The 27,145-nt window shown below is 37.1% G+C and overlaps 1 protein-coding gene across 1 annotated transcript in view; it reads right to left on the bottom strand.

Annotated features, from left to right (window-relative positions):
• Window positions 1-27,145, bottom strand: part of Ehbp1 (EH domain binding protein 1) — a 286,967-nt gene that overhangs the window by 154,602 nt on the left and 105,220 nt on the right. The window contains exons 6-7 of the mRNA XM_036201513.1: window positions 14,428-14,609; window positions 11,449-11,588 (exon numbers count right to left, since the gene is read on the bottom strand). Of these exons, the coding sequence (XP_036057406.1) occupies window positions 11,449-11,588; window positions 14,428-14,609 (322 nt within the window). The remainder of the gene's footprint in view (window positions 1-11,448; window positions 11,589-14,427; window positions 14,610-27,145) is intronic.

Raw genomic sequence — 27,145 nt, 5'->3', positions numbered from 1 at the left:
ATTCTCATTGAAGAAACTTCTTGCAGTAGAGGATAATTAACATAGAGACCCACAACTGGACAATGCAGAAAGTGGGAGACTCTGGAGCACGCAATCCTAACTGGCAGGTCCTTATCACATCATTCCCCTGAAAACTCAGACAGCTATGGAGAAGAGGATACAGAGATGGTAAATGACTCCAAGGAAACAGCATTTTCCAGACACAACAGGGCTGATGCACATATGAACTCCAGGCAAAACCCCAGAACAGAAAAGGGGAAATGGAAACCAAATCTTATTTCTAACTGCTGTGGATATCTCTCTGTATAAATAAAATGCTGTTTGGCCAGTGGCTAGGCAGGAAGTACAGGCAGGACAAGAGAGAAGAGAATTCTGGGAAGTGGAAGGCTGGGGGAGAGACACTGCCAGCCTCTGCCATGACAAGCAACATGTAAAGACACCGGTAAGCCACAAGCCATGTGGCAAAGTATAGACTAACAGAAATGGGTTAATTTAAGATAGAAGAAGTAGGGGTTGGGGATTTAGCTCAGTGGTAGAGTGCTTGCCTAGCAAGCACAAGGCCCTGGGTTCGGTCCTCAGCTCTGGCAAAAAAAAAAAAAAAAGATAGAAGAACTAGATAACAAGAAGCCTGCCACGGCCATACAGTTTGTAAGCAATGTAAGTTTCTGTGTGTTTACTTGGTTGGTTCTGAGCATCTATGGGCCTGGCAGGTGAGAGAGATTTGTCCTGACTGTGGGCCAGGCAGGAAAACTCTTAACTACATCTAACCAAGAAGCTTTTGGCAACTGATGGTTTCCAGGAGAGGGAAAATCAGTTTTCATTATGAAGTAACACTGAGTATACCAACCATACTCCAGAGCAGCCCTCATGCTCATGACCAGTTGGCCAGCACAAACCAGATTTCACTGTGGGAACAGGGGAAGGATCTAAAGGGGTTGGGGAGGATAAATATGATCAAAATGTATTGTATGGAAAATCTAAAACAACTCTATATTCTATTAGATATGTGCTTTGTAGCTACTGCTGTTTCCATTTTGTTGGTTTTGCTGACAGAGACTTGTGCAGTATAGACGGTCCTCAAACTTGTCCTCCTGCCTTTACCTCCCCAATGCTGGAACTGGAAGCAAGGGTTGCTATTCTAGGCCTGACTACTGTTTTCTAATCTATGAGTTACTCATTTATTTTCTTAATATTCTATCTAGTAAGATTTAATTTTAATAAAAATCTAACTTATTAATTTTTTTGTTTCATGGCTATTAGAGATGGTCCTTGACTTCGAATGAGTTTAAATTTCCATAAAGCCATAGTATATTCAAAATGAACTTAACCTAAATTACTGAATGTCACAGCTTACCAACACTGTACACTGCAAAGTATTGGCTGTTCATCCTTGTAATGACATGGCTGACTGGGAGATGCAACTCTCAATCGTTAATCTTGCTGATCTATTTATCTGATCTATGGCAAAACCATGCTATCTTGATTATTAAATCTTTACAATAATCTTAGAGCTGGTGTTTCTATAATTATTATTAATTTGTTTTATTTCCCCTCACCCACCGCAGATGTATATGTTCTCAGGTCCTTTGTATATTTTAAAATCAACTTTTTAATTTTATATTTTATTTTATTTTGATATTTTATTTTATTTTGATATTTTAAAATATCAAGTATTTTAATAAATATCAAAATTTTAATAAATAAAATATTTTGCTATTTTAAAATCAATTTTCTGGGTTTGTTTTAAGCATGCTAGGATTATAATTGGCCTTGAATTCATAGGTTGATTAGGGAAAAGTAATAATTCTGACTCTCAAATCTATGAATACAGAACTAACTATCCATTTATTAAAACTATTCTTATTACCTTCAATATTGTATTATAGTGCTAGAAAGGTCTTTCTCATCTTTCACTAATTTATTTCTAAGTAATCCATGGATTTTTTTCAAACTTCTGTTTTAAATGGGATTATGCTAGTTTCGTATGTTCACTGTTTATATGTAAAACTACATCTCTGTTCCTATACCAATCTCATACCCTATGTAACATATCAGTATTCTAATGTAAGGTGTCACGAAGTAGTGAGTGTAAACATGTTTTTCTCAGTTCCAGTCAAGAGGTAAGGGTTCCCTTATCAAGTGAAGGAATACCACACCATTAAAACTTTGCTGAGAAACACGGTGCTCAATTTTGTCAAGTACTCCTTCCTGCATCTATAAAGATGAATATATAATTTTTTCTTTAGTTTGTAAATATGATTAAACTAACCTTGAATTACTAGAATACACTCTTAGAGAAATCATACTGATACTTAGTGTCTACAAGCTCTTCCAAAATCTTAAGTTTCTAGCTTCTTCCTGGGCTCCTCACTTCCACTCCACCCCATCAAACAGCTTCTCAAGATTAGCAGTCTTCTCTCCATGCTGAAGACGGGGGAGCTAAATGCTCAGTTGTCACTAAGACAAGTAAGGTAGAACTAGGGTATAAGTGCAATGGGAACTAGAATGGATGTGTAGTTTACCTTCTGTTACTTTTACTGTTTTCCAAGGTAACATGCCCAGTTCCAAACAATGTGGAGACACCCCTGCTCTTTCTCTCCTCTCAGGATTTCCAACTCCTTTTTAATGGCTTTTTTAAATTGATGTATTTATTTTCAGTTTGGGGGATTGAATATAGGGCCTCATGCTCACTAAGCTAATTGCAGCTTTTCTATCACCAGCCATTCTAACTTCTTTTTAAAATAGTTTTACCTTATAAACCCACTGGCTCAAGAAGTCAGAACTGGGCTGGAGAGATGGCTCAGCAGCTAAAGGCTAGGTTCACAATTGAAAATATAAGTCAGAATTGCCCAATTTTTCTGTTTCTACCCTTACTTCCCATCATTAATAACTACATAATAAGTTTGGGTCTCAAAAATTTCCTACCCTTTAAGTGGGTTTCCAAATTACATGGCTATTTAATTTTTCATGTTATATATTGCATAGAAATACTATGATTTTGCATATGAACATCCTGGGTACTGGTGGTAGATGCTCAGGCAACAAAAATAAGCAACTTAACAGGCGTATTCTCTAATGGGAATCTTGTGTTGATCCTAAGGAACCTCTAATTAAAGGTGAGAGACCTACTTCTCTTTACTCAGAGTCCTGGGAAGTAGGACATTTAATCTCATAAGGCTGAGTCATACCATTATCAATTCTGGTGCTTCAAATCTCTAAGTGGTATCTCCTCTGCTACCATCTGTGCTGTTAGGAGTCTTTTCCCCTGAAGGTAGCCAATATGTCATTCTTTCTTCCTTCTCCCAAATTAACTTTATCAACTATGGATTAACAAACCCCAGGCAACACTGCTTATGGTAAAAATGACTCCTGCCTGATATGCCGCATATGGATGGTAGGACTCAGAATGTGCATCTGGTAGAAGACTAAAGCTGCTGCTTCTGCTTCTGCTACTTCTTCTTCTTCTTCTTCTTCTTCTTCTTCTTCTTCTTCTTCTTCTTCTTCTTCTTCTTCTTCTTCTTCTTCTTCTTCTTCTCTTTTCTCCTCCTCCTTCTATGGTTGTGGAGAAGAACTGGCCTTGCACTGCCGGTGGACTTTGTAAGGTATACTTACCAAACCACTGAAAAAGACACTGGTTCCTGTGCAGCACAAGGAATTTTAGGCAAAAACAACAATAACAAAACCTGCTGCTAACTACACGGATCTTGTCTCTTTGCACCCAGTTGTCACTGGTTGGTAGAGGACAAAGAATGAATGAAATGATTTACTGTTTCCTGTATAATATCCTTTTAAGTAAATCCAATGCTAAGTTTTGTCTATTTAGGCCACGTGAATCTGAATGTCTAAATAGATGATGATGATATTTTCATTTTTTTTTTTTTTAGCTGAGGATCGAACCCAGGGCCTTGCACTTGCTAGGCAAGCGCTCTACCACTGGGCTAAATCCCCAACCTAATGATGATATTTTCAACAAGCATTATCAGGGGTCTTTATAACTTTTGAGTTTCCCCAATACAGTTTCATATAAAATGCTTTCATTGGCCTTGACTTTGTTGAGGTTTATTAAATAGATCTTGTCATTTACATAGGCACTTTTTCCTTTTTGTTTTGTATTTATTTACAAATTTAACATGGAAGCTGGGGTGATAGATGGCTTACCTAACATGTTAAAGAACTGGAATTTAATCCCTAGACGTCAAAAAAATACTTAAACAAACAACAACAAACAAGTGGACAGACAAAAAACCCAAATGAGACAGATTGAAAAGAACTCCTCCAGGCGAACTCCAAAGGTGGGATCCAGCAAGCTGAGGCTGCCGTATGGACGTAAACCCTGACTGCTTCAAGGCTGCATATGATTTCCAGTGTTGACTAACTTTTCATTAAAAAGCTCTGTCTCCCTGCCAATGTCTGTTACTCATACTACATTTCAGGAATTTTTCTATTGTAGTTAAAAACTCTCCAGTCCATCCACTGACACTGCATTTCTACAGAATGCACAGTCAGCTACAGTTCCAATAAAGGTTCTCATTTGAGAGCTAGTCCCAAAATGTTTCCAGCAAGGACAACAATTTTTTGATCAGTCCAGAGATAGATGCTATGGATTAACCCCCTGTAGAAGACACATTTTGTCAATTACTAGACATTGCTGAAAGGCTCCCTTCTCTAACCATTACCAAATCTACAAAAAGAGTGCTCCTCTCAAAGATGAGGCAGCCAGAATCTCTCCATGGACTAAGGTGAGAATCAGAAAAGTAACAGACGTTCTCAAGAGCTGAGGGAAAAGGCTATCATACCCGAAGTAGAATTAATAGCAGAAGGAGAAGCCAGGGGAAGTCCTTTCCCTATGGCAATGACAACCAACAGAACAGGAGGAAGGCAGCAGCTCAAAGGACTTGTGCTGTGGCCTCAGGTTCACAACCTGAAACTCTGATAAACTAAGACCAGAAGGCACAAGACTGTACACTGAAACCAGACAAACAGAATATTGTGAGACTGGGGGAAAACAAACTTGAATCAGATCTGAACAGAACTCAGAAGCTGAAAGTTGGTTCCTCGGGAACCAGCTTTCACAGACTCTAAGTAAGTATGCACAACACTGGTGAGAACTACACAAGATGATAGGGCTTAATACACGTCTTTTAGTAATAACTGAGAATATTAATGATCTTGATCTCTAACGAAAAGACACTGATTAGCAGACTGGATTTTTAAAAAAGGAACTAAGAAACATACTTTGCTTTCAAAGAAATATACTATCTTAGAGAGGAAGGATGGGAAAGGGTATTCCAGCTAATGGAAATATGAAACACTCCAGTATAGCTAATCTAATATCTGGCTAGAAATTATCTAATATCTAGATATTAGATAATATCTACAAAACAGACCTCAAATTGAATCTGGAGTGATAAAAAGTCACTTTATACTGGAACAATCCATAAAGAAGACATTATAATACATCCATTTTCATAAAATATAAGATACAAAGCTATAGATTAACCCTAACACTGCGATGTTGGGTGATTTCAATACCCCACTCCCACTGAGACAGGTCATTGATTAACTGCTATCACAGACCAAATGGACTTAACAGATTTCTAAGAACATTTCACCCAAATATTGCAGCATTCTGCATTCTTCTCAGCAGCTCTAAACTCTCTCTAAAATAGATAATGTTAGGACAAAAGCAAATCTTAACAAATATAAAGGAAAGCAGCCCTTTGTATTCTATCTGACCACAATGAATAAAGCTAGAAATCAACAGCAAGAAAAGCTACAGAAAACACAAACTAATGGTAATTAAACAACACATTGCTGATGATAAATGGTTAACTGAACAAATTAAAAAGAAAATTTAAAAAATTCTTAAACTGAATGAAAATAAAGACAAAACATACCAAAACCTGTGGGATATAATGAAAGAGAGGAGTTCTAAGAGCCCAAATTAAAAGGGAGAAAAATCTCAAATAAATAATTAATGATGCACTTAAATCTCCAAGAAAACAAGAACAAGCCAAACCCAAGAGCAGCCGATGAAAAGAAGTAATAGGAACAAGGCAGAAGGTCAGTGAGACGTATAACAAGTAAAGGTGCTTGCCGCCAACATGGTGCATATGAGGACTGACCTATGCAATTTGTCCTCTGACACACACAAATAAATTCATTTGAAAAAAAAGAAGATGGCAGAAGTTAATGAACAGAAGTGTGGAAAACAATACAATTGATGAAAGAAAAATAGGCTCAGGAAGACTGCCAAATTCATTTTATGAAATTGCATCAAAATCAGAGGAAAAAAAAACAATGAAAAAAGAAAATTACAGACCAATCTCCTTGATGGACAGAGACACAAATTTCTCAAAGTATTTAAAAACTAAATACAAGAATACATCAACATGATCGTCATGATCAATTTCATTCTAGAGACTTGGGGATGTTTTAACATATACAAATCAACATATGTAACATATTACATAAACAGAGTCAAGGGCACAAATCACACAATTATTTCAATAGATGCAGAGAAGGCCTTAGGCAAATTCAACATTCCTTCATGACAAAAACTATGAAAAACCAGGAGCAGAGGGAACATCAATACAATAAAGGCCACACACACCATGACAGACCTAGAGCCACACCATGCTAAAGGGGGGGAGAACTAAACATTTCACCAAATGAAGAGCAAGACGAGGACGCGCTCTCTCCACTCCTACTTAGGGCGCCTGAAGTCTACCTAGAGCTACAGGACAAGAAAGAAGCAATAGGCATACAAACAGGAAGGAAGCTTACAGTTGCAAATGACGTGAGTATATACACAGTAATCCTACAAAGTCCACCAGCAAACTTCTAGAGCAGATAAACATTTTCTGCAAAGTGCTAAGATACAAAATTAACACTAAAAATGAAATTTAAAAAATGACTTGTTTTGTATGTATCGATGTTTTGCCTACATGTAGGGTACCACGTGTGTGCCTGATGCCAATGGAAGCCAGAGGAAAGAGTTGGAACCCTGGGATTGGAGTCACAGGTGGTTGTGAGCCACCATGTAGGTGCTGAGAATTAAAACCGGCTCCTCTATAAAAGCAGTCAATGCTCCTAACCACTAACCTATCTCTCCAACACCCAAAAATAACATTCAAAAATCAGTGGCCCTCCTATATTCCAGTAATAAAAGTATTAAGAAAAAAATCAGGGAAGCAAACCCATTTATAACCTTTAAATAAAAAAAAAAAAAAAAAAAAAAAAAAGGCCTTGGAATGAACCTAACCAAGAAAGAGAAAGAAGAAGAAAATTGAGGATGATACTAGAAGACAGAATGGTCTCCTATGCTCACGACTGGAAAAATTAGTATTGTGAAATACGATTGTTCTCACCAAAAGCAATCTAATGATTCACTGCAATATTTACCAAATTTCTACAACCATTCTCTCACAGAAATCTTACAATTTCTGTGGGAGACAAGTAAGATTGCTCAGTAGAGAGTAGCTGCTAACAAGCCTGATAACCTGAGTTCAATCACTGGGACTAACATAGGAGTGAAGAGAAAACCAACTTCCACAACTTTCCCTCTGACCTCTACAAGCATGCTGTGGAAAGTGCACATGGACACATCCATACACATACACTAAATAATAAAAAATTATATGTAAGCATAAAAAAGCCTTTGATAGTCAAAACAATTCTGAACAATAAGAATAACACCAAAAGTATAACATACCAGATTTTCAAATTATTTTAAAAAATTTTTATTTCAAAATTTATTACTACAGAGCCATAATGGTGGTGGTGGTGGTGGTGGTGGTGGTGGTGGTGGTGGTGGTGGTGGTGGTGGTGGTATGGCACTGGCACAGAAGCAGATGTGAAGATCAATAGAATATAATTAAGACCCAGATATAAACCCAAATATGTATAGCTACCTGATTTTTAACAAAGATGCTGAAAACCACACTGGAGAAAAACAGCCTCTTCAATCCTATATGGTATTGGGAAAAGGAAATATCCACATGCAGAAGAATGGAATGAGATGCCTATCTCTGACCCATTACAAAAACCAACTCCAAACAGATCAAAGGCCTAAATGTAAGGTCTGCCACTCAGAAGCTGTTAGAGGAAATGGTAGAGAAAACAATCCAAGATCTAGTTAAAGTGAGGACTTTCAGAATAGGCCTTCACTTGCTTAGAGAATAAAGCCAACAACTGACGAATGAAACCTTGTAAAATTCAAAAGCTTTCTGTATAGCAAAGCGAAGTCACTCAAGTGAAATGGCAACCTACAGGCTCTTCACCAGCTACACATCTGACAGGATTCATGTCTAGAGTATAGTCTACAAAAAGAAGTAAACATAAACCAAACAACCCAGTGGAAAAATGGACTATATATTGGCAGAGTCCTCAAAAGAAGAGATCCAAATGGCTAGTAAGTATTTTTTAAAAGTTTCTAGGGAGATGCAAACTAAAACTACATCCCACCCCAGGGAGAATGACTATCATCAGGAAAACAATGATAATAAATGCTGGTGAGGACACGGAGGAGGACGAACCCTTGCTGCTTGTGGGAGTGTAAACTGGTAAGCACTGTGGAGGAGCTAAAGTACAGCGACCGACCGTATGACAACCGCTACAGCGCTCCTGGACCAGCAACCAAAGGATGTCACCGCAGCAACACTTGCTCAGACTTGCTGCTCTATTCAACAGCTAGGACATGCAATCAGTCAACTGATGAACGATAATAAAGGTCTGGAACATGGTCACGATAGAAGTTTACCAGGCTGTAAAGCATCCCCCAACCACTATCTAATTGGAATTATGTTCCACTCCATGAGCTAGAACCCATGCCTGACCCTACCTTGGTGGTCAAGAACCTGAGAGAAGATAGGCCACGGATTAGAGGAACATAGCAATAAAATGACTCCTACCAACATGATGCTATACTCATAGATCAGTGTCTTGCTTAGCCATTATCAAAGAAACTTCCTCCTATGGTAAATGGGAACAAATATAGAGATCCACAACTAGAAATGTGCTAGTTGTACTAGGCAATTTTCAAATTACTATACAAAAATGCTTTAATTTCAAAATATTCTCAGGGGCTGGAGAGATGGCTCAGCAGTTAAGGGTACAAGGTCTCTCTCTCTCTAATAAGAGACCTTAGAACACTCTGTCCTAAATGGGATGTCTCCATCAAATTCTTCCTCTCAGAGCTCAGAGAACTCTGCAGAAGAGGGGGGATTGAAAGAGCCAGGGGGATGGAAACATCAAGGAAGCAAGGCCTTGTGGCTACGACAGTACTGATGCATATGAACTCAGGGACAGTGGTGGCATAGAATGCACAGGGCCTACTCAAGTCTCAGCCAGATGGGGTCCAAGCGCCAAGAGGGGAAAGAGACATAACCCCCACCCCTAGCCCAGAAGCTAGCTCTAATTGCTAAGTGCTCACAAAGGAAAAAATCAGTTTATCCAATGGAGTCTCACTGGGATACAAACCACATTTAAGGGCAGGCCCCATGCCCAGCCATAGAGAGCCAACACAAACCAAACTCAATGGTAGTTTTGGAGATTTTTGTTGTATCTCACAATGCTTTGTGTGAGCTTCACCATCCCCACTACAGATCTTTTGCTTATATTATGGTTTCCGATTCTGTCTTTATGGAATTTCTATGTGCGAATGTGTGCCTCAGCATCTGTATGTGTTTCTTATGATTTTTCTTTGGCTCCTTTTTTCCCCTCCACCATGTCTGTTTTGTCCTATTTTGATTTGTTTTCATCTTATTTTACTTTTTATAATTACTATTTTACATACTTGTTTATATTCTGATGAGAGAAAGAACAGGTGTGGATTTGGTTGGAGGGGGAAGTAAGGACAGTGAAGGAGTTGGGGGATAAAAAAGCTGTAATCAGAATATACGATATTAGGGAAAAGAATTTTATTTTCAATAAAAATAAAGTATTGTGCTGATGCTACCACCATTAGAAAATGCAATTGTATGATAGTATTTATTATTTGGAGGAAAACCAGATACTATTGAAATAAATATAATAGCCCAAAAGTTGCTATCTAGAGGGAAGGGACTGATAAAGAAAACTATATTGCATTTCTTATAAGAAGAGCAATAACATATTCTGTTTTAATTTTAATATTTAAGGATCCACAGGTTCATTCATTTATCTGTTTGGTTTATTCATTTTAAAGTCTATTATTCTAAAATGAAAACAGGACATACAATATTCAAATTACTCTAGCAAAAAATGCTTAAATTAAAAGAAAATTGTCAGGGGCTGAAGAGATAGACACCTCAGCAGTTAAGAGTGTTGGCTGCTCTTGAAGAACAGGGGTTCAATTGCCAGCACCCACACAGCAACTCACAACCATCTCTAGTTTCTAGTTCCAGGGACTCTGACACCCTCTTCTGGCCTCCATCAAACCAGGCATGCATGTGGTGTACAAACATATATGCAGGCAAAACACCCATCACATACAATAATGTAAAAAATTAAAAATCAAAGTGGCAAAATGTAGGAAAATAGTAAGAAAAGATCTCATATATATATATATATATGCATGTATATATACATACACATATACACACGGACAGAAATGAAATTAAGTCAGCTATTGGGAAAGTAAACTTTTTAAATTCCATGTATGTGTTTACTTGGGTATGTGAGTAGGCAGGTGGGTACATGTACAAGTGTGGTGTAAGTGTGTATGGGGCCAAAAGCCAAAGTTACATATCTTTCTCAATTTTCTCACTGAACCTGGAGCCCGCTGATTTTACCAGGTCACTGAGCCCCGCAGACCCTCCTCTCCATCCCTCTAGCACTCGGATTACAGATCTCTGTGCTTCTGGGGACTGAACTCTGGTCGTTATGCTATCTGGCAAGCATTTTACTGACTAAGTCACTGCCACAGCCCTCCAAATAGTTATTTAAAAGCAAACATTATGGGACTAGATTAACCAAATGATACCTAGTAGAGATGTACTTAAAGTAATAGAGATGAGCTAAAAATAAAACAATACATGTTTCAAGCAAATGAAACATTAGTTTATAAATATCAACATTGGACAAGATTTCAAGGCAAGAATAAAATGGAGCAAAGTGATGCTGATTATGATACGGTTATAAAACCATGGTTTTTTTTTGGACCGAATACTTTAGGACTTAACTCCTCTATACAAAAGGATAAGACTATAAATAGGTTAATTTTTGGAAAATTAACAAAAATACATCATCTGTTTAAAGTACAAAGAAAAAACTTCAGTAAGATTTTTTGAAAACTGAAACCAAAGGGACACTGAATCTTATCTGTTGACCAGAAGTTAACGAGGTAGAAATATACACCTAAGGCACATGTAAAACATACTGTCTTAAATACACTTGAGTTAAAAAAGAAACGAAAACTTAAGTCACAAGCTAGAAAGCTAGCTTTAGTGCAATGTCAGTGAAGCCAACCTGTAATCTTTGCTGTCTTCTCCTCTTGGTTCACTCGGTTCTCATCCTCATCTTCATTATCTTCTTCGAAATCATCCAAATTGCCAATGTCAGCCTGCTTCATGCTCATCAGACTAGCCAAGCTCTGCATATCTTCATCCCTATATCAAATAGTCAAATATAATAGACAGCTTATTAAGGGATATTATTCAAAAAATAATTAGAAAATAGATGTTTACTATGCCTAATCTGAAAATCTTAAATCCGAAACACTCCAAAATCTAAAGCCCTGTGAAACCCAAGCTTTTGTATGCTAATGTGCCACACATGGAAAACCTCAGACTCAACAGGTAAGAGGTTGCAGTCAAGGTCCAGATGCACTGAAAACACTGTATAAAGCTACTTTAGGCCACATATATAAAGTATGCATGAAAGTTAAATGACTTAGACTTGGCCCCCCCATGATATCCTTATGTGTATGTAAGCACCCCAAAATCTGGGAAAAAAGGAAATCTGAAAACTTCCAGAGCTAAGCATTTTGGATAATGGATACAAAATACATAATATTAACATACTCTTTCTATAAAATATGAGTACACCTTTCATGTTGTGTAAGCATATATTTAAATGCAAGAATTTTTAAATTTTTATACATTTCTAAATGGTATGTTTAATTACTACAGAGCAAACAAGACTAAATCTAACTGGTTAAGACTTTAGAAGGTACTTAAACTGGCACCCAGCAGAAGACAAATAGTTTCTGCAGAGAATTCAAGCATGCTTTCTTGAGCATTAAGTCTAGAAACAAAACCTTGGGCAGTCCACAAATGAGATAAATCTCAACTTTAAAATAAAATTTGAGATAGACTGAGATGGCCCAGAGGTTAAGTAAGAGCATTGGCTGCCCATCCAGATAAAATTGGGTTCAATTCCCAGTACCCTCATGGAAGCTCACAACTGACTGAAACTCCAGTTCTAAAGAGTCCAACACCCTCTTCTGGTCTTTGCAGGTATCGGGCATATCCATGGTACACACACACACACACACACACACACACACACACACACACACACACAAATAAAATAAATTAAAAAACAAACAAAAAACAAAAACACTTAAACTTCCAAAAGGAATTAGAACAGGAATTCTTAACTGAAACCATTAACCATTTTGGATCTATGGGCTGGAGAGAATCAAATGGAAAATCCTGCAAATCATGTGTAAGTTTTCCATGGAGCCACCGGCCCTAAAAGTAACTAACCAAAACAAATCATCTAAAGCAAAGTCTAGTCTTTTTAAGAAACATGATGAGGTGGGCGGTGGTGGCGCATGCCTTTAATCCCAGCATTCAGGAGGCAGAGCCAGGGGGATCTTTGTAAGTTCAAGGCCAGCCTGGTTTACAGAGCGAGATCCAGGACAGGCACCAAATCTATACAGAGAAACCCTGTCTTGAAAACAACAACAACAACAAAAGAAACACGAGATGAAATCCTCAGTTAATTATTAGTTAAATACCATATATTTGATAAAATATGAACTTTTATCTCAAAAATATTAAAAAATATAAATTTATGAAAGTTTATTTTAAATGTCTTGAGGCAAATCACTTATGTTTTCTTGATCTGTTATTTTTACCTTAAATCTCAATGAACACATTTTAATGTTATACAACATATTAATTTTCAATTTTGTTTATGTCCTCTAAATTCAGACAGAAAAATGAAAGGCAAATACTGTCATTTTATAATCTTTATTACTTTTATCTTTGAAATATGGTATAACTTTGCACACTAAGCCAAGTATAGAAATTCTTCACACTTTATTTCACATAGGCTATGATTTCTTCCCTCTTTTTAAACAAATTTCATGATAGTTTACATTAACAATAAAAGTTTTATTACTTCACATGAGTGACTTCCAAATTCTCAGTTATCAGTGATAAATTAAAAGGGAGTTCTCAAAAAATTCCTCTTCCTATTAAATTGAGACTCTTGATTTAAATGAACTTTTTCTTACCCAGATTGCTATGGACGGAACCCCCACACTGACTGCTCTGTCCACGGAAGGAATGCCACCCTCGAATGTTTGCTCTCTCTTCTTCCTCTGTTCCTTTCCTTTCATTTGGCTCACACTTCAGGGTAAGAGTTTTATTCCCCAGTGTTTACAGCCGAGAGGAAAGACTCAGCTGCTTCCATTCCCCAGCACCTCACTAAATTTACACACTTGCTTGGAAGACAGCTTTCCTCAGCTTATGATGCCATCAACCAGGTCGCTGGCTGCCTTGGAGGTGAGTGCCAAACATCTCACTTTGGGTGACACACAGAAACCAGCCTATCAGTCAAGCAGACATGACCAATTATAGTAACCACATTCCACCGGGCTAAATATGTGCAGAGCTGTGCTTCAGACTGGACCATCTTCTCCCGTATCTTTAAGGAGTGCTCAACACAGCATTTCCATTTACTCTGTCCCTTCACCTTCTACTCCAAGTACAGACTGCTGCACTGTGTCTATCACGTGCACTTGTTCCTGACTTGATTATCTGCAATGACTGTTTATTCAGCACATCAGAAGTGATTTTTGGTTTGGTTTTTTGAAAAAGGTGTTGTGTTGGTTACTTGACACAAACCCAGAGTCACTTAGAAAAAAGGAACTCCAATTGAGAAATTAATTGCCCCCATCAGATTGGCCAGTAGGCTTGTCTGTGGAACATTTTCTTGATTGATGACTGATATGGAAGGGGCCAGCCCACTGTGGGCAGTGCTACCCCTGGGCAGGTGGGCCTGGAGCATAAGAAAGAGAGCTGAGAAGAGCAGAGCCAGCCCAATAAGCTCTACCCTCCACAGCCTCTGCTTCAGTGCCTGCCTTGAGTTCATGCCTGGCTTCACTGGCACAATGTGTGATGGGAAGTTCACCTTACTGCCGTTCTAGTAGGACAAACACTGCGGTGTTTGGAACACAGCATGAACGAAGTCACTTATTTGATGATAGAAACTCACGTTGCTTTTCCTTCCCGAAGGAAGATACAAGATAATGAAAACTGGAGAGTGGCAGACACAACTTTTTTAGATAAAGGCTTGAATTTTAACTTGACGTCGGTTTGAGTTGGCATAGGGCTTGCATACTGTTTCATATTAATGTTGCTAGTAGCAAGAGCTTTCCTCCGACCAGAAAGGGATTCCTGGAAGAGAAAAAAATAATTATGTAGTTGAGAATTATTTTATAGCCAATAAAAAATTAAGAACTTTCTTCACTAAAGAATTCTTATAATACAATAATAAAATTGTGATGAGCTTTTATTACAGCTTTTATAACTAAGTAAAGTACATAAAAAATAAATAAAACAGAAAGAGATAGCCCAGGCGAAAATACTCACACTAGAGGAAAACATGGAATAAAAACTAGTAAGGAGCACACACAGGGGCTCATACCTGCAATCCCAGCACTAGTGTGGGTAGAGGCAAGAGGATCTTTAGTTCACAGCTAGCCCCAACTCTATGAGAGTCTGCCTCAAGGAAAGTAAGAAAGGCTCCAGGGTAGTGTGAGAAAACATCTGTCACAGGCTGGCCCAGAAAGTAGTCATTAACTGCCTCCCCCATTAAATTAATGTAACATGATGGTATTTTCCCATTAAACCTATAATTTTTTCCTAAGTCATTTTATGATCATTCTAGTCTTTTCCCTAAGATCATGTAAGTCAGAAAAGAAACTGTTTTTTCAGATCTCACGCCCAGGGCAACATTGTGACTGATGACAGCATATCTAAACAGTTCTTTAAAACAGCTAGTGCCCATTCATCAGAACCATACAACAAGAAGCCTGTTTGCTATCAAAATTTAAATATTCCATTAACATAATATTAAAGTTTAATATTCCATTAACAATTCATTGTGATTCACAACTGCTTTTTATACAGTAGGGCTTAGGAGACTGATGAGAACAGGACAGTAAATGATTGGGCATTAATCATGTGTAGGACATCATGTAAATTCTGTAGACATATGATAACACATAAGATAATTTTTCATTGTGTTCTAATGGCAAGAGGAAATTCAGATGCAAGACAGTTTGTGATCATGTAAACCAGAGGTCAGATACTGTCCACTACTTTTTGAGGTTGACCTTGGAATTGAAAACAACATTAAAGCATAACACCCAAACTTCGTGATCTTGAATAAATCAAGAAACCTATAAAATAAGGAGTTACTAAACAGACATTCAATTACTCAGTTTTCCAACGAAGGCAGGAAATTTTATCATTAACACCTTTATTACTGTTCAATAAATATTGATCCATCCTATAAGAGGTAAATTTGCCTAAAGTAAGGCTATTATACCTGGATCAAAGCATTATAAGACTTTTTTTTTTAAGCTAACATTTCTGCCTTACAAATAGGTAAAATACAGTGTCACCTCCCTGAAGAATACCTATTTTAAAATGTGGTCTTATCTGTCAGATTATGCACAGCAATATTACACAGAACTATTAGTGCATGCAGATACCTTATGAATGAATTTCAAAAATGCATCAACCACTTGAGAAGAAGTTAAGCCCTCTCAGAAGAAATACTTAAGAATATGCAAATACCCTCAACTGAATCAAGTTGAACAGATGTGACTATCCCTAACAATACAAGTGTTCTTTCCCTGGTTGCTACTGTCAATCAAAGGATAAGATTAAGGTCCAAGGTTTTGACAATGTGCAAAATGAAAAAGTACAGTCAGGAATATCAATTTATTACACTGATATGAACAATAATCTCTTATTGTACCTTTAGAATAGCTAACAACTTCTACGTATAATACAGAATGTAAAGTCTCAGGTTGAAAAGCATGACATACAAACTGTCACTTTATTACTCTCAGTGATTGTTCTGTTCACAAAATTATGACATTGATCCTTAATACAATTTAATTTCATAATAAACTATAAAATTAACATAACTTAAGACACTACATAATTTTGAAAGCTTTGTTTGAAGACACTCCTTTTAAGCTTTAGAGTTTTTAGTGATTAACAGTCTATAAATTTCATTATTTTATTTTTAGAGCAAAGGTTATACAGAGAAACTTATCTGCTTAAGTCTTTGGTACTGTGCACCTCTGAAGCAATAGGTAATACAACATACTAAGTTCTAAACAATCCGTCACACTACTTAAGCAAAAGCTTTTGAATAGTGTTCATTAAAAACAAACAAACAAAACTAATAGAACTTATCCAAGACAAATGCACAAAAGATCTGGATCCCGTTTCTTCACGTCCTAACTGGTACACCTCCAACTAGGTCCAGGGACCAGCTGACTTTTATCAAGTTCCACAGCCCATCCTCTCCTTTTGCCACCTCTTTACTACTTTCCTCCCTCTGGCTCGCACTCCCATCCCACCCCACCATGACTCCCACCCTCTAGTTAGGTGATCATGACCTAGTCAGTCTAAAATCACATTTTCAGATCCCCTGAGGAAGCTCCCATAAAATTACCATTAAATTCTCATTCTCTCTTTCATAACTTTCTCACTGCTATAGAAAGTCTATATATTTCCATTTCTAAGAAATGCAACTTATTATAGTTGGAAATCAGAAAATTTGAGATAGAATGTGGCATTACACTTATTTCTACAGCTAAGTTTTAACTTCACTTTCTCATATTGATGAATATTTTAAAAAGCTGAACAACGGCAAGTATTTCTAAGAATCTTCTTTGTACTGCTGGAGCCTGTTTCAACTGGCACAGCTACTTGGGGGACAACTCTGCATTGCATTCTCAAGTTGAATTCATGCACATATTATGACTGAGCACTCCCATCTTAGAGACTAAGTCCTAGAAAAATCTTCACAACAAAAGAGACAGATCAAAAGCCACTCTCTCTATGTTACGTGGCAAATGAAAGAGTAGAAAAACCAAGAATGAATTATCCCAGACACAGGGGGCAGACAGAACACAAACTGCAAATAGGAGGATTGAACACCTAAAAACTGCCATGGAAAAGAAAGAGAAAGGTAATGCCTTGGAAAGAAAGAGGCACCATGTGGCTTGGCAGCAGGCTGAGCGAAACACACCCAAAAGTGGTTTGTTTTCTCTTCTCTGAGTGGTACTGGCACCTGAGCTCTCGAGTGAGGACTATTTACTAATATCTTGAAATAAAACTGGAGGAGGTACCCACACAGCAGAGGTGTAAATTGCAACACAGAAATACAAGAAATATGAAAAGACAAGGCATTGGGACTGCTCCAGAGTCATAATTCTCCAATCACAAAATCCAAAGACACTGAAATAAATGAAGTAAAATGCCAGATGAAGAATTCAAAAGTTTACTTGTAAAAATAGTCAGTGACTTCAAAGATGTCAGAAATAAGCAGATAAATTGAAGAAAGAAACTCAGGATGTAAGATAATATACAACACACAAGAAAAGGCAAGGAAACTGAATTCTGGGGAGGAAACTGAATTCTGGGGAGGAAACTGAATTCTGGGGAGGAAACTGAATTCTGGGGAGGAAACTGAATTCTGGGGAGGAAACTGAATTCTGGGGAGGAAGATAGATGATGACAGAAACACTGGACAGGAAAACTCAACAAATTAAGATGGAAAAACATAGTCAAAAGTATCACCAGTAGACTTGACAAGCAGGGGTTTCAAAATGGACAAGATCAAGGAAATATGATCAGACATTAATATCAAAAATACGAGCATGACTACAACTTAAAAAAAAAACCTCCATGACATAACTAAAGAATAAACCCAAGAATCCATAGAGTAGAAGAGAGAGTGGAGATCAAACCTAAAACATAGAACAACTCTTCAATGAATTAGAGCATAAGAAGGGAGGGAAAGAAATGGACAGCCAAACATGAGGCATTTAAAACCCCAACAGACAGGACCAGAGAGCTTCCCATGACACATTATATTCAAGATGCCAAAACTATGAAACCAAGAAAAAAAAAAATACTAGAAGCTATAAGAGAAAAATGACAACTCACATCACAATGACATCAGCCCTCTCAAGAGAAATTCCAAAAGATGGGAAAGAATAGAGTATTTTAAACCCTAAAGCTCAGGGCCATTAACTAAGCCTACTACTCAGAATTATCTTTTAAAATTAACAGAGAAAGATATTCCAAAGAAGCACCAACTAAAGAAAGTCATGTTCATCAAGCTAGCATTGCAGAAAATACTTAAAAGAATCCTAAACACAGAGGCTTCTATTACACAAGACCAGAAATGAATAAACTCATGAGAGGAGTAGCTGAAAAAATATGAACTAGGAAGTAACCCAATCTTGTCTAACTCATAAAATCAGCAAATCATCTGAATAGGAGAGAAAGAAAAAAGCAAAAACAAAACCAATAAAGTTACATGAAGCTGCAATCTCTCTATAGTAATTTTCAATGGAAGGAGCCTTAACTCTCCAACTAAATGACAAACACTGGCTGATTATATTTAAAACAAAACAGAAAAAAAAAAAAATCCTCAAGATTCTGTTATTCATTGTCTCCAAGAAGCATACCTTCTTGGCAAAGACACACGAGGATAAAGTGTGAAAAGATGAAATTAATATACTTAAGGAAAAGGAAGCCAAAATCAAACCAGCATCAATATTCTGCTACATGATAAAGTAGATTTCATGACAAATGACATAAAGAGACCCCAGCATATTAATAAAAAGAACAATCTATCAAGAGGATATGACCATTCTAAATACATACACACCAAATGCTGGAGCTCTCATTTCTTAAAACAGACACAGGTGAAAGGGGACAGATGGGTTTTGTGGGTGACTTCAATACCCCACTTTTGTTTTCTGGTAGGTCATGCAGATTTACAAAACAAGTTTTAGGAGTTGATGAGATGTGAGTCTGAGGTCCTGAGTCTGATCCCTAGATTCCATGTAAAAGCCTAACATGTGGGACATGTTGTCCTCCCAGTGCAGGGATACAAAGACAGGGGGATCCCTGGGGCCCAGTGGCCATCCAGCCTAGCTAAACTGATGAGTTCCAAGCTCAGTAAGAGACCATTTCTCAAAATACAGGAGGAGGATGCTTGATATTGACCTCTGATCTCTACATACACATACATGTACCACACAAAACCAACAACCAATGTGCAGCACAGAACAAATGTATTTAACAGACATCTATAGGATAACTATCAAGAAAGGAATACTTTCTCCAAAATATACCATGTTTAAGAATAAAGCAAGTCTTTTGTATTTTATCAGATCATAATAGAATCAACAGCAAAAGAAACCACAGGAACTATACAAATAATGAGAAATCGAATGCTCACTTTTGAATGACTAGTCAGGCACTGAAGAAATCAGGGAAGAATTATTAAAATTCCTACAACCAAATGAAAAGCAGAACTTACTGGTACCTTTGGACTACTGCTGCTATTTTACAATTAAATTATCTTACAATTAAAAACTATGAGCAAATAAGGGACTTGCCAACATACCTCAAGGTCTTGGAAAAACAACAAGACAAACCCAACAGTAGTAGATGGAAAGAAAGAAAGAAAGAAGAAAAACTGATACAGGACTTTGATTAAACTAATAACAAAATAATTTTTAAATTATAAAATAGATCATATACATTAAAGATTAAAACAAGAACTCAATAAATAAAAATAACTTACACTTATCACCTAACTTAAGGAACAGAACATATTACCAAGCAGCTTAAAAGCTGCATATCCCCTCTCTCATTACATTCGTCCCATTCTTTCTTCCAGGGAAACCAGTACCCTGAATTTCAGATCCCTGCCCTCACCTTCTCAAAAATCTATTACTATGTATACACCCTAAAGTACATATATATTGATTATAAAATGTGGTACATACATACAAAGTAATGTATTTAACATTTACTTTTATGTGTGTGGGGGGCAATGTATGTGTATGCATGTGCACAGATGCCCATGGAAGCCAAAAGAAGGCACCGAATCCTTTGGAATTAGAGTTACAGGTAGCTGGGAGCCACCCAACATGAGCTAGGAACCCAAGCAGGTCCTCAAGAGAAGCAGTCATTGCTCTCAACTGCCAAGGCCTCTCTCCAGCCCCTGCCTATCCTGGAGAGTTTTACAAAGTTACAGTCAGTCACTCTGACCCACCTCCACAATGTACAGTTTTCACCATGTCTACTGCCACAACTTTCTCATCATCCCACACACAAACTCTTCTTACTAAACCAGTTCCATCTGCCCCTCCTCCCGGCATCTGACCATAGATATTCTTCTTTCTGTCTCTTCCTGCACCTCACTTAGCATAATATCCAAATTCTATGGAAAATCCAGTTAAAATTTTTACTGAAACTGTATTAAACCTATAGATCAATATGGGTAAGTTGACATCTTCACAATACTTAGTCTCATTGCACTAAGTATTACTCTGTATGCACCTATTTAAATCTTTAAAAGTCTCAATATTTTATCATTTTATACTGAGATTATACATATTTTTCTATATTTAACAGAACTCTGTTGTTAGTCTAAATCATACACTAACCAATGAAATCTGCAACTAGGTGTTGCATCTATGCAATCCTTATAATACTCTATTAATTTATAGAAAATATTTCCTTTTGGGTTTCCATCTTATCCCAGCTTCTTAAAATTAGTTATTTATTTCATTTTCCAATCTTTGATTTTTTTTCTCTTTTTTCTTCATGGTAGCTAGAACACTTGGGGATGACATTGTACACTCCATCAATGAAGGGACCATTCATGTATCACTCTCGACCTTGAAAAGGCGAGCTTTTGGCCTTCAATCTGCATTCTGTTCACTGTACTTTTCCTCTTTTTAGCACTACTCTTTATAAAATGGAGTTTCCTTTAAGTTACTAGCTTACTTTGAGGTTTTACTTTTGTGCATACAAATGAGTACAATTTTATTAGACATTTCTCTTTCAAAATAACTTTCTATAACCTTTTCCATGTTAATCTCTACAAATGTGTAAGTTTATATGTTTGTTCACCCAATATTATCTATGCCTGCCCTTTTGTTCCTAAATAACTCTTGCCAGAAGCCATTTCATTACTCTTCCAGACCAACAACTCCTCAGCTTTGTGGACCCTTTCTAATGAATATTCGTTTTCTATCTCACTGGTTCTGCTCATTTTTAACATGCTCATCTTATACAGGCGAGTGACTGACATGTTCCAGGCCGGTTAGAAACCTTGTCTCAGACATCATAAGTAAGTATGATGACTGAGGAGCACACCTGAACTTGACCCTCAGCCTTCACCCACGCATGTGCATCCACACATGTGCACACAAGAGCTATCTAAGTGCTGCTTCTCTCTGTCATGTGTCATCCCAAATGCTTTTGTTACTCTGGTTAAATACATTCCAATTTTCATCCAAGGCTCTTTGACTCAAGATGTTTAGAAACTTTTTCCAATCCAAATGGGGCTTTCCTACCTACCCTTTAAAACTGATTACTAGTTAACTGCACCACATCACATAATGTGGTTTAATTATATAACCCTTCAAAATGTATCCAATCAATTTTATGGACAAACCCACGATCAGCTTACATACATGTTCCATGGTTTCTTACACAGTACCTACCTGGTAACCTACAACAGGATTGCTTTCATGTAAACTCACCTGGCTCACTCACCTGTTTACGTCCCATGTGATAAGGACAAGTAAAACAACAGGCATTCAGCTATGAGGTCTGGGAGACTTTCTAACAAACTAAGAACTAAAGTGGAAGAATTGGGAACCTGCTCAGAATGCTAGCAGACTCTGATAAAGCCATGCCTCCTCCTGGGCACACACAAGCACTCAAACAAGTTTGGGCCATTTCTCTTAACTGAATTAATGCAACTTTGAACTGATCTTGCTGCCCCTACCTTTATTTACAATTATTGCTTCCCAACACAGGACATTTAAAGTCACATTCCAGCACTCCTTTATCCAAGTAACATTGAAGCACTGTAGTTGGACCAGTAAGTTCTCCATGATCAGGCTTCTGACTCTGCCCCTATTCTCTTCTTTAACAGTCTCGCCCCTTTCTCAGAGCCACTAGCCTGGTCCCTTCACTGTTTCTCCGTGTACTTGTCGCTTCCTTTACAAGGAATGTTCTTCTCATAAGTATCACAGAGCTGGCTCTCCCTTGCCTTTCAGACCTTCCCTCAAACTTGGAGAACTATGCCAAAGCACTTTGTGGAGGAAAGGGAACTATCTAAAATCAGGAAAATCCATGACTTAACATCACACACAAACTGCTCTCAAAACCAGGAGTCACAGGCCTTGCTCTGGGTTCCTCCCTCTCGGTCTGACCTTTAACTTCCTCTTAGTTTAGGACTGTCTCTTCTAAACAGCATATTGACAGAAAGAAATTAACCCAATCTAATAATCAGCACAGCTTTTTCTGGAGACTTTAGAGCAATAGCTCTTAAGAAATTTTGTTTCAAGACTCGTTACATGATTCAAGATTCTCCTATGCAGGTTACATCTATCGGTATTTATTTTAATAAAAAATGTGAAAATAACAATATTTTATTTTTAAATGTTTAGCACACTTAAAATATTGTCATGTCACAGGACTGATGTCCATACGAACTCAGAGACAGTGGCAGCATGAACAAGCTCTGCACAGGTTCACCAGACAGGGTCCCAGGACAAAGAGGGTGAAGGAGACACAGCTTCACCCCTAAATGAAGCTTTCTGCTACTAACATGCACGGCAAAGGGAAAATCAGTTTTCTCCAAGGAAGTACCATGGGAATACCAGCCACACTCCAGGGCAGGCCCTATGCCCAGGAGTAGCTGGTCAACACAAAATGAACACAATGGCACTTTTGTCAACTTTTTGTTTCATTTTGCTTTGTTTTGTCAGTTTTTGTTTTATTGATCTTTTTTCTTTGCTTTGATTTTCTTTTTATGAGTTTTTTATTGTTGTTTCTGGGTTTTTTTGTGAAGGAGAGTGAGAGAGAGCATATGCAAGGAGCAGACATAAAGTTAGGTAGGTAGAAAGGTGGAGAGGATCTGAGAGGAGGTGGGAAGGGTGATGTAATCAATGTGTTGTATAAAAAATTTAATTAAAAATTGTTACTAAAATTACAAACTCATGTTAACAAGTTTTTAAAAATACATATACTTTCTATATAAAACAACCTAGTGAGGAAAATGTCTGTTTTGCATTTTTCTATTTCTTCGGTCTTTCTCACTCTTTAAAGTCTCTGTAGTATCTAGTTGAAAAGTCTGCTCTCTTGACATGTCAATATGTGTAGTGAATGTACCCTTTGAGTTTAACAATGTGAAGAATACCAAGCCTTTCAGATACATAGTTGAAAAAAACTAATATTTTAGTGACTTCATATAATTTTGAGTCTTCACACTTGATACCACCCCAAAATTCAAGTAGTGGTTTCTTAAAGGTTAATGGTAACACAGAATCTGAAACCAAACAATGAACTTTTTAAGCCCTGTAAAATAAAAAATCCACTGTATTATTGATGCACACTACCAACAGTTTTGCAATCTTATACTTTGTGTTTGGGGAAATGTGGACTCTCAGATATTGAAACACTTCATTATTCTGTATCAAAAATACATTACATTTTTTCTAAATTGCTTCTTATTCCATTAAAAAAAACAACCCTAAGCATTGAGAAACTATAGAACTAAAGGTTGCAGGAAGTTTTAAAAATTCTATTTTTTTATCACTGAAAGCTTGAGTTTTATGACAAAATAAAGTTTTAGTTGCTTACCTGTAAGTATTGAATTTAGTCTGTTCAATTAAAATAAACTGTTGAGCCTGAATAACTACAATTTGTCTATTAGTAATTTTTTCAAGAATTATGTTTCAGGAAAAGAGCAGTTATTGAGTCTACAGCTCTATCAATGGCCCAAGTTATTATTATTTTTTTTGTTATGGTGTTATATGATGCAGCGCTGGGGCTCCATGCAGATGTCTCACTCACTTTGTTATACAACACAGTATTTAGACTCCTGTTGAAATTAATCCTTACTCTGATTCTGGAGTCTCAGCTTTACTCAGGAAAGCAATAATACTGGAGTTGCATCTTATAGAACATTCTGGACCTGTCCTGAATCTCTACACAGAGGTAAAAGGTAAACCTGAGTTCAAGTAGAAATCCTCTGTGGAAAAGCTGTGAGCAACACCTATCATCCAGAATGCCTAATCCAGTTATTAGTATCATTTATGAGTCTACAAGGGTCATTTCAGAACTGTTATAATTTTTTTGGTATATTATTCCTGTTTTTAGCTATTTTCCAAGGGCCCAGAGTACCTCACACTATTTCCTCTGCCTCTCTGCCAGAAGCAGAATCCTTCATTTGACTTTTATAAATAACCATCATAATAAAGTTTACTTGTCTCATACAGTTATACTTAAGACTAATCAAGACTGTTGGGTATTTATTTTATGGAAATTCTCTAGATGCACATTTGTGATCATCAACAAACTACATCATGTTCTTGTTTTGTCCATTTAGATACCATGCCTTAACATCACCATAAGCATGTACCATCTACATCATGATAAATTAGTACCTGCAACATCCACCTTCTAGAACTGTGATGCCTAATCCTTGGGTCTACTCACACCCTTGTCCTTTGGAACTACGAAGTTCTAAGCACGACTGAGTAAGGGCACCAGGAAATGACATGCAACTGGAATTCTGAAGAGCATTCTAGGACTAAATTAATGATGTTTTTAAATTTCTAAGTTAGGAAATCTGCTCTCTTGTAAGAGATTACTTCACAGTGTAAAGAATGAACACTCAATTACCTGGATAAACACTCTCACTATTCATTAAAGGAATAAAATTGTTCAACAAGATAATGTAGAATTTGAAGACATGTCAGCAGTCTTTTAATCCAACCTGTCACTCCAATACAAGAACATCTTATGTTGTACCTATTTAACAGAGAGCTATTTTGGTACTTGACCTTCAAATATTACCTAAAAACTTAAGTTGCCGTTCTTTCTGAAACAAAATTGTTTGGTATACTACACTATTGAGAGAAAAAATGCCATATTTTACAAAGTTATTGAGAGCTTATTGCGTGTCCAGCATTCTTTTGTTTAGCTCCATGGTGATGTTTTAAACTTCCTACTGAAATGAAAGTTAATCTAGAAGGGCAATAGTTCTGACTTTCAAAGCTGTGATGCTGGTCTCTCAGACTGTCACAGCACAGCATTTCTCAGACCATGCTGATCTCTGCTTCACCAGCAGACCAAAAGGAAGCACTACTGAATTTAATTTGGAATTCATGGAGCAATTAAATGCTAAAGTAGACATGCTACAGGGAGCTCTCTCAACCACAAAGACTTAATTAGAAACCATATTGGCTAAAATAACCAACTTAGATGCTCTGGTGCAAGAGACGCTAGTGGCAAAATGTCAGGAAGAATCATCATTAAAAAATCCTGATGAGATGTATACTCAAACATGACTTACAAAACTATACTGATTTTAAAATCAAAAGTAGCTTTCCCTAAAAAAAAAAAAAAAAGTCTAAATAAAAAACCTCAACCTCCCAAAGGGAAACTCCAGGTATAATAAGTTAAACAAGTTAAAGTATTTAGTCAGAGGTCTAACCAGGTTGTAAGCTGTCCAAACTTGAAGGGAAAAGAGAGAGACCCAAGTGTCAACTCTACTACAGAACTGCTACTGGACAGTTTATATCTACTTCCTCCCCATGTGATGCTAAGGAAAATACTTGTTTAATCTTATGAAGAGTAAATCAGCAGATTTTAAAATTAAGTCTTCATTAGATGTAAGAGAGAAACACAATCACTTCAAGTTGAAAAAAGAATTCATTCCTGAGGATTCATGTGTTTCATGGCCAGGACTGAAAGCATATGCTGACATCGACTCCTAGGTCTCCATGACAGAACATTTCTACAGCTCAGCTCCAGAGCGCCTCACATCATTGTGTCATAAACACACCAAGGTCAAACTGAGCTCAGCCCTTAAGTGGCCTTCCTTCCCTTTGTCTCTTGCCACACTGAATCAGTGTCTTGATCCCAGGCCTCACAAACTAAAGTGGCTCTGCCTGACAAATCTCTCCAGAATTGGACTCTTCCACCTCTGTGGCTCCTTCCTCCTAGCCCCAAGCCCCAACATCTGGACATGTCTTCCTCTGATTTCAGACATAGCTATGTCTCATCTTCAAGGAGTCTATGAGAGCAATCATGTTTTAAATAGTATACTTTCTGGATTGCATAAAAATTCACTACAGAAAACTGTTAATGTACAAATTACAAAAAAAAAAAAAAAATTCACACTTGACTGGCTAAGTAAAACCATGGCTGTTATGAAGTATTTTCTTTAGCTTTTATAAGTACTATTTGTAGAATTCTATTATATAATTTAACATTATAACTTAATAAACCTATATCTAGATGATACATATGATTCTGTAATATGGCTACATATAACTATTATTTTGCATAAACTCACTTCCAATTTGCTACTCTTAAAAACAATTTTTTTCAGTACATAAAAATGCATATATTTTTATAACCAAAGTATTTGGGACTCTCTACTTCTTAAGGCAGATTTTCAGAAGTGAGGTTTTTTTTTTCATTTTATTTATTTATGTTACACATATGGGGGTTTTGTCTGCATGTATGTCTGGACCACATGTATGCCTGCGGTGCCAGTTGTAAGCTACCACGTGGGTGCTGGAAATCCTTAACTGTCTGGAAGAACAGTCAGTGTTCTTAACCACTAAGTCATC

Source organism: Onychomys torridus, chromosome 10 (genome assembly GCF_903995425.1).
Source record: "Onychomys torridus chromosome 10, mOncTor1.1, whole genome shotgun sequence".
NCBI lineage: Eukaryota > Metazoa > Chordata > Mammalia > Rodentia > Cricetidae > Onychomys > Onychomys torridus.
This window is presented reverse-complemented; position numbering and strand designations above follow the sequence as displayed.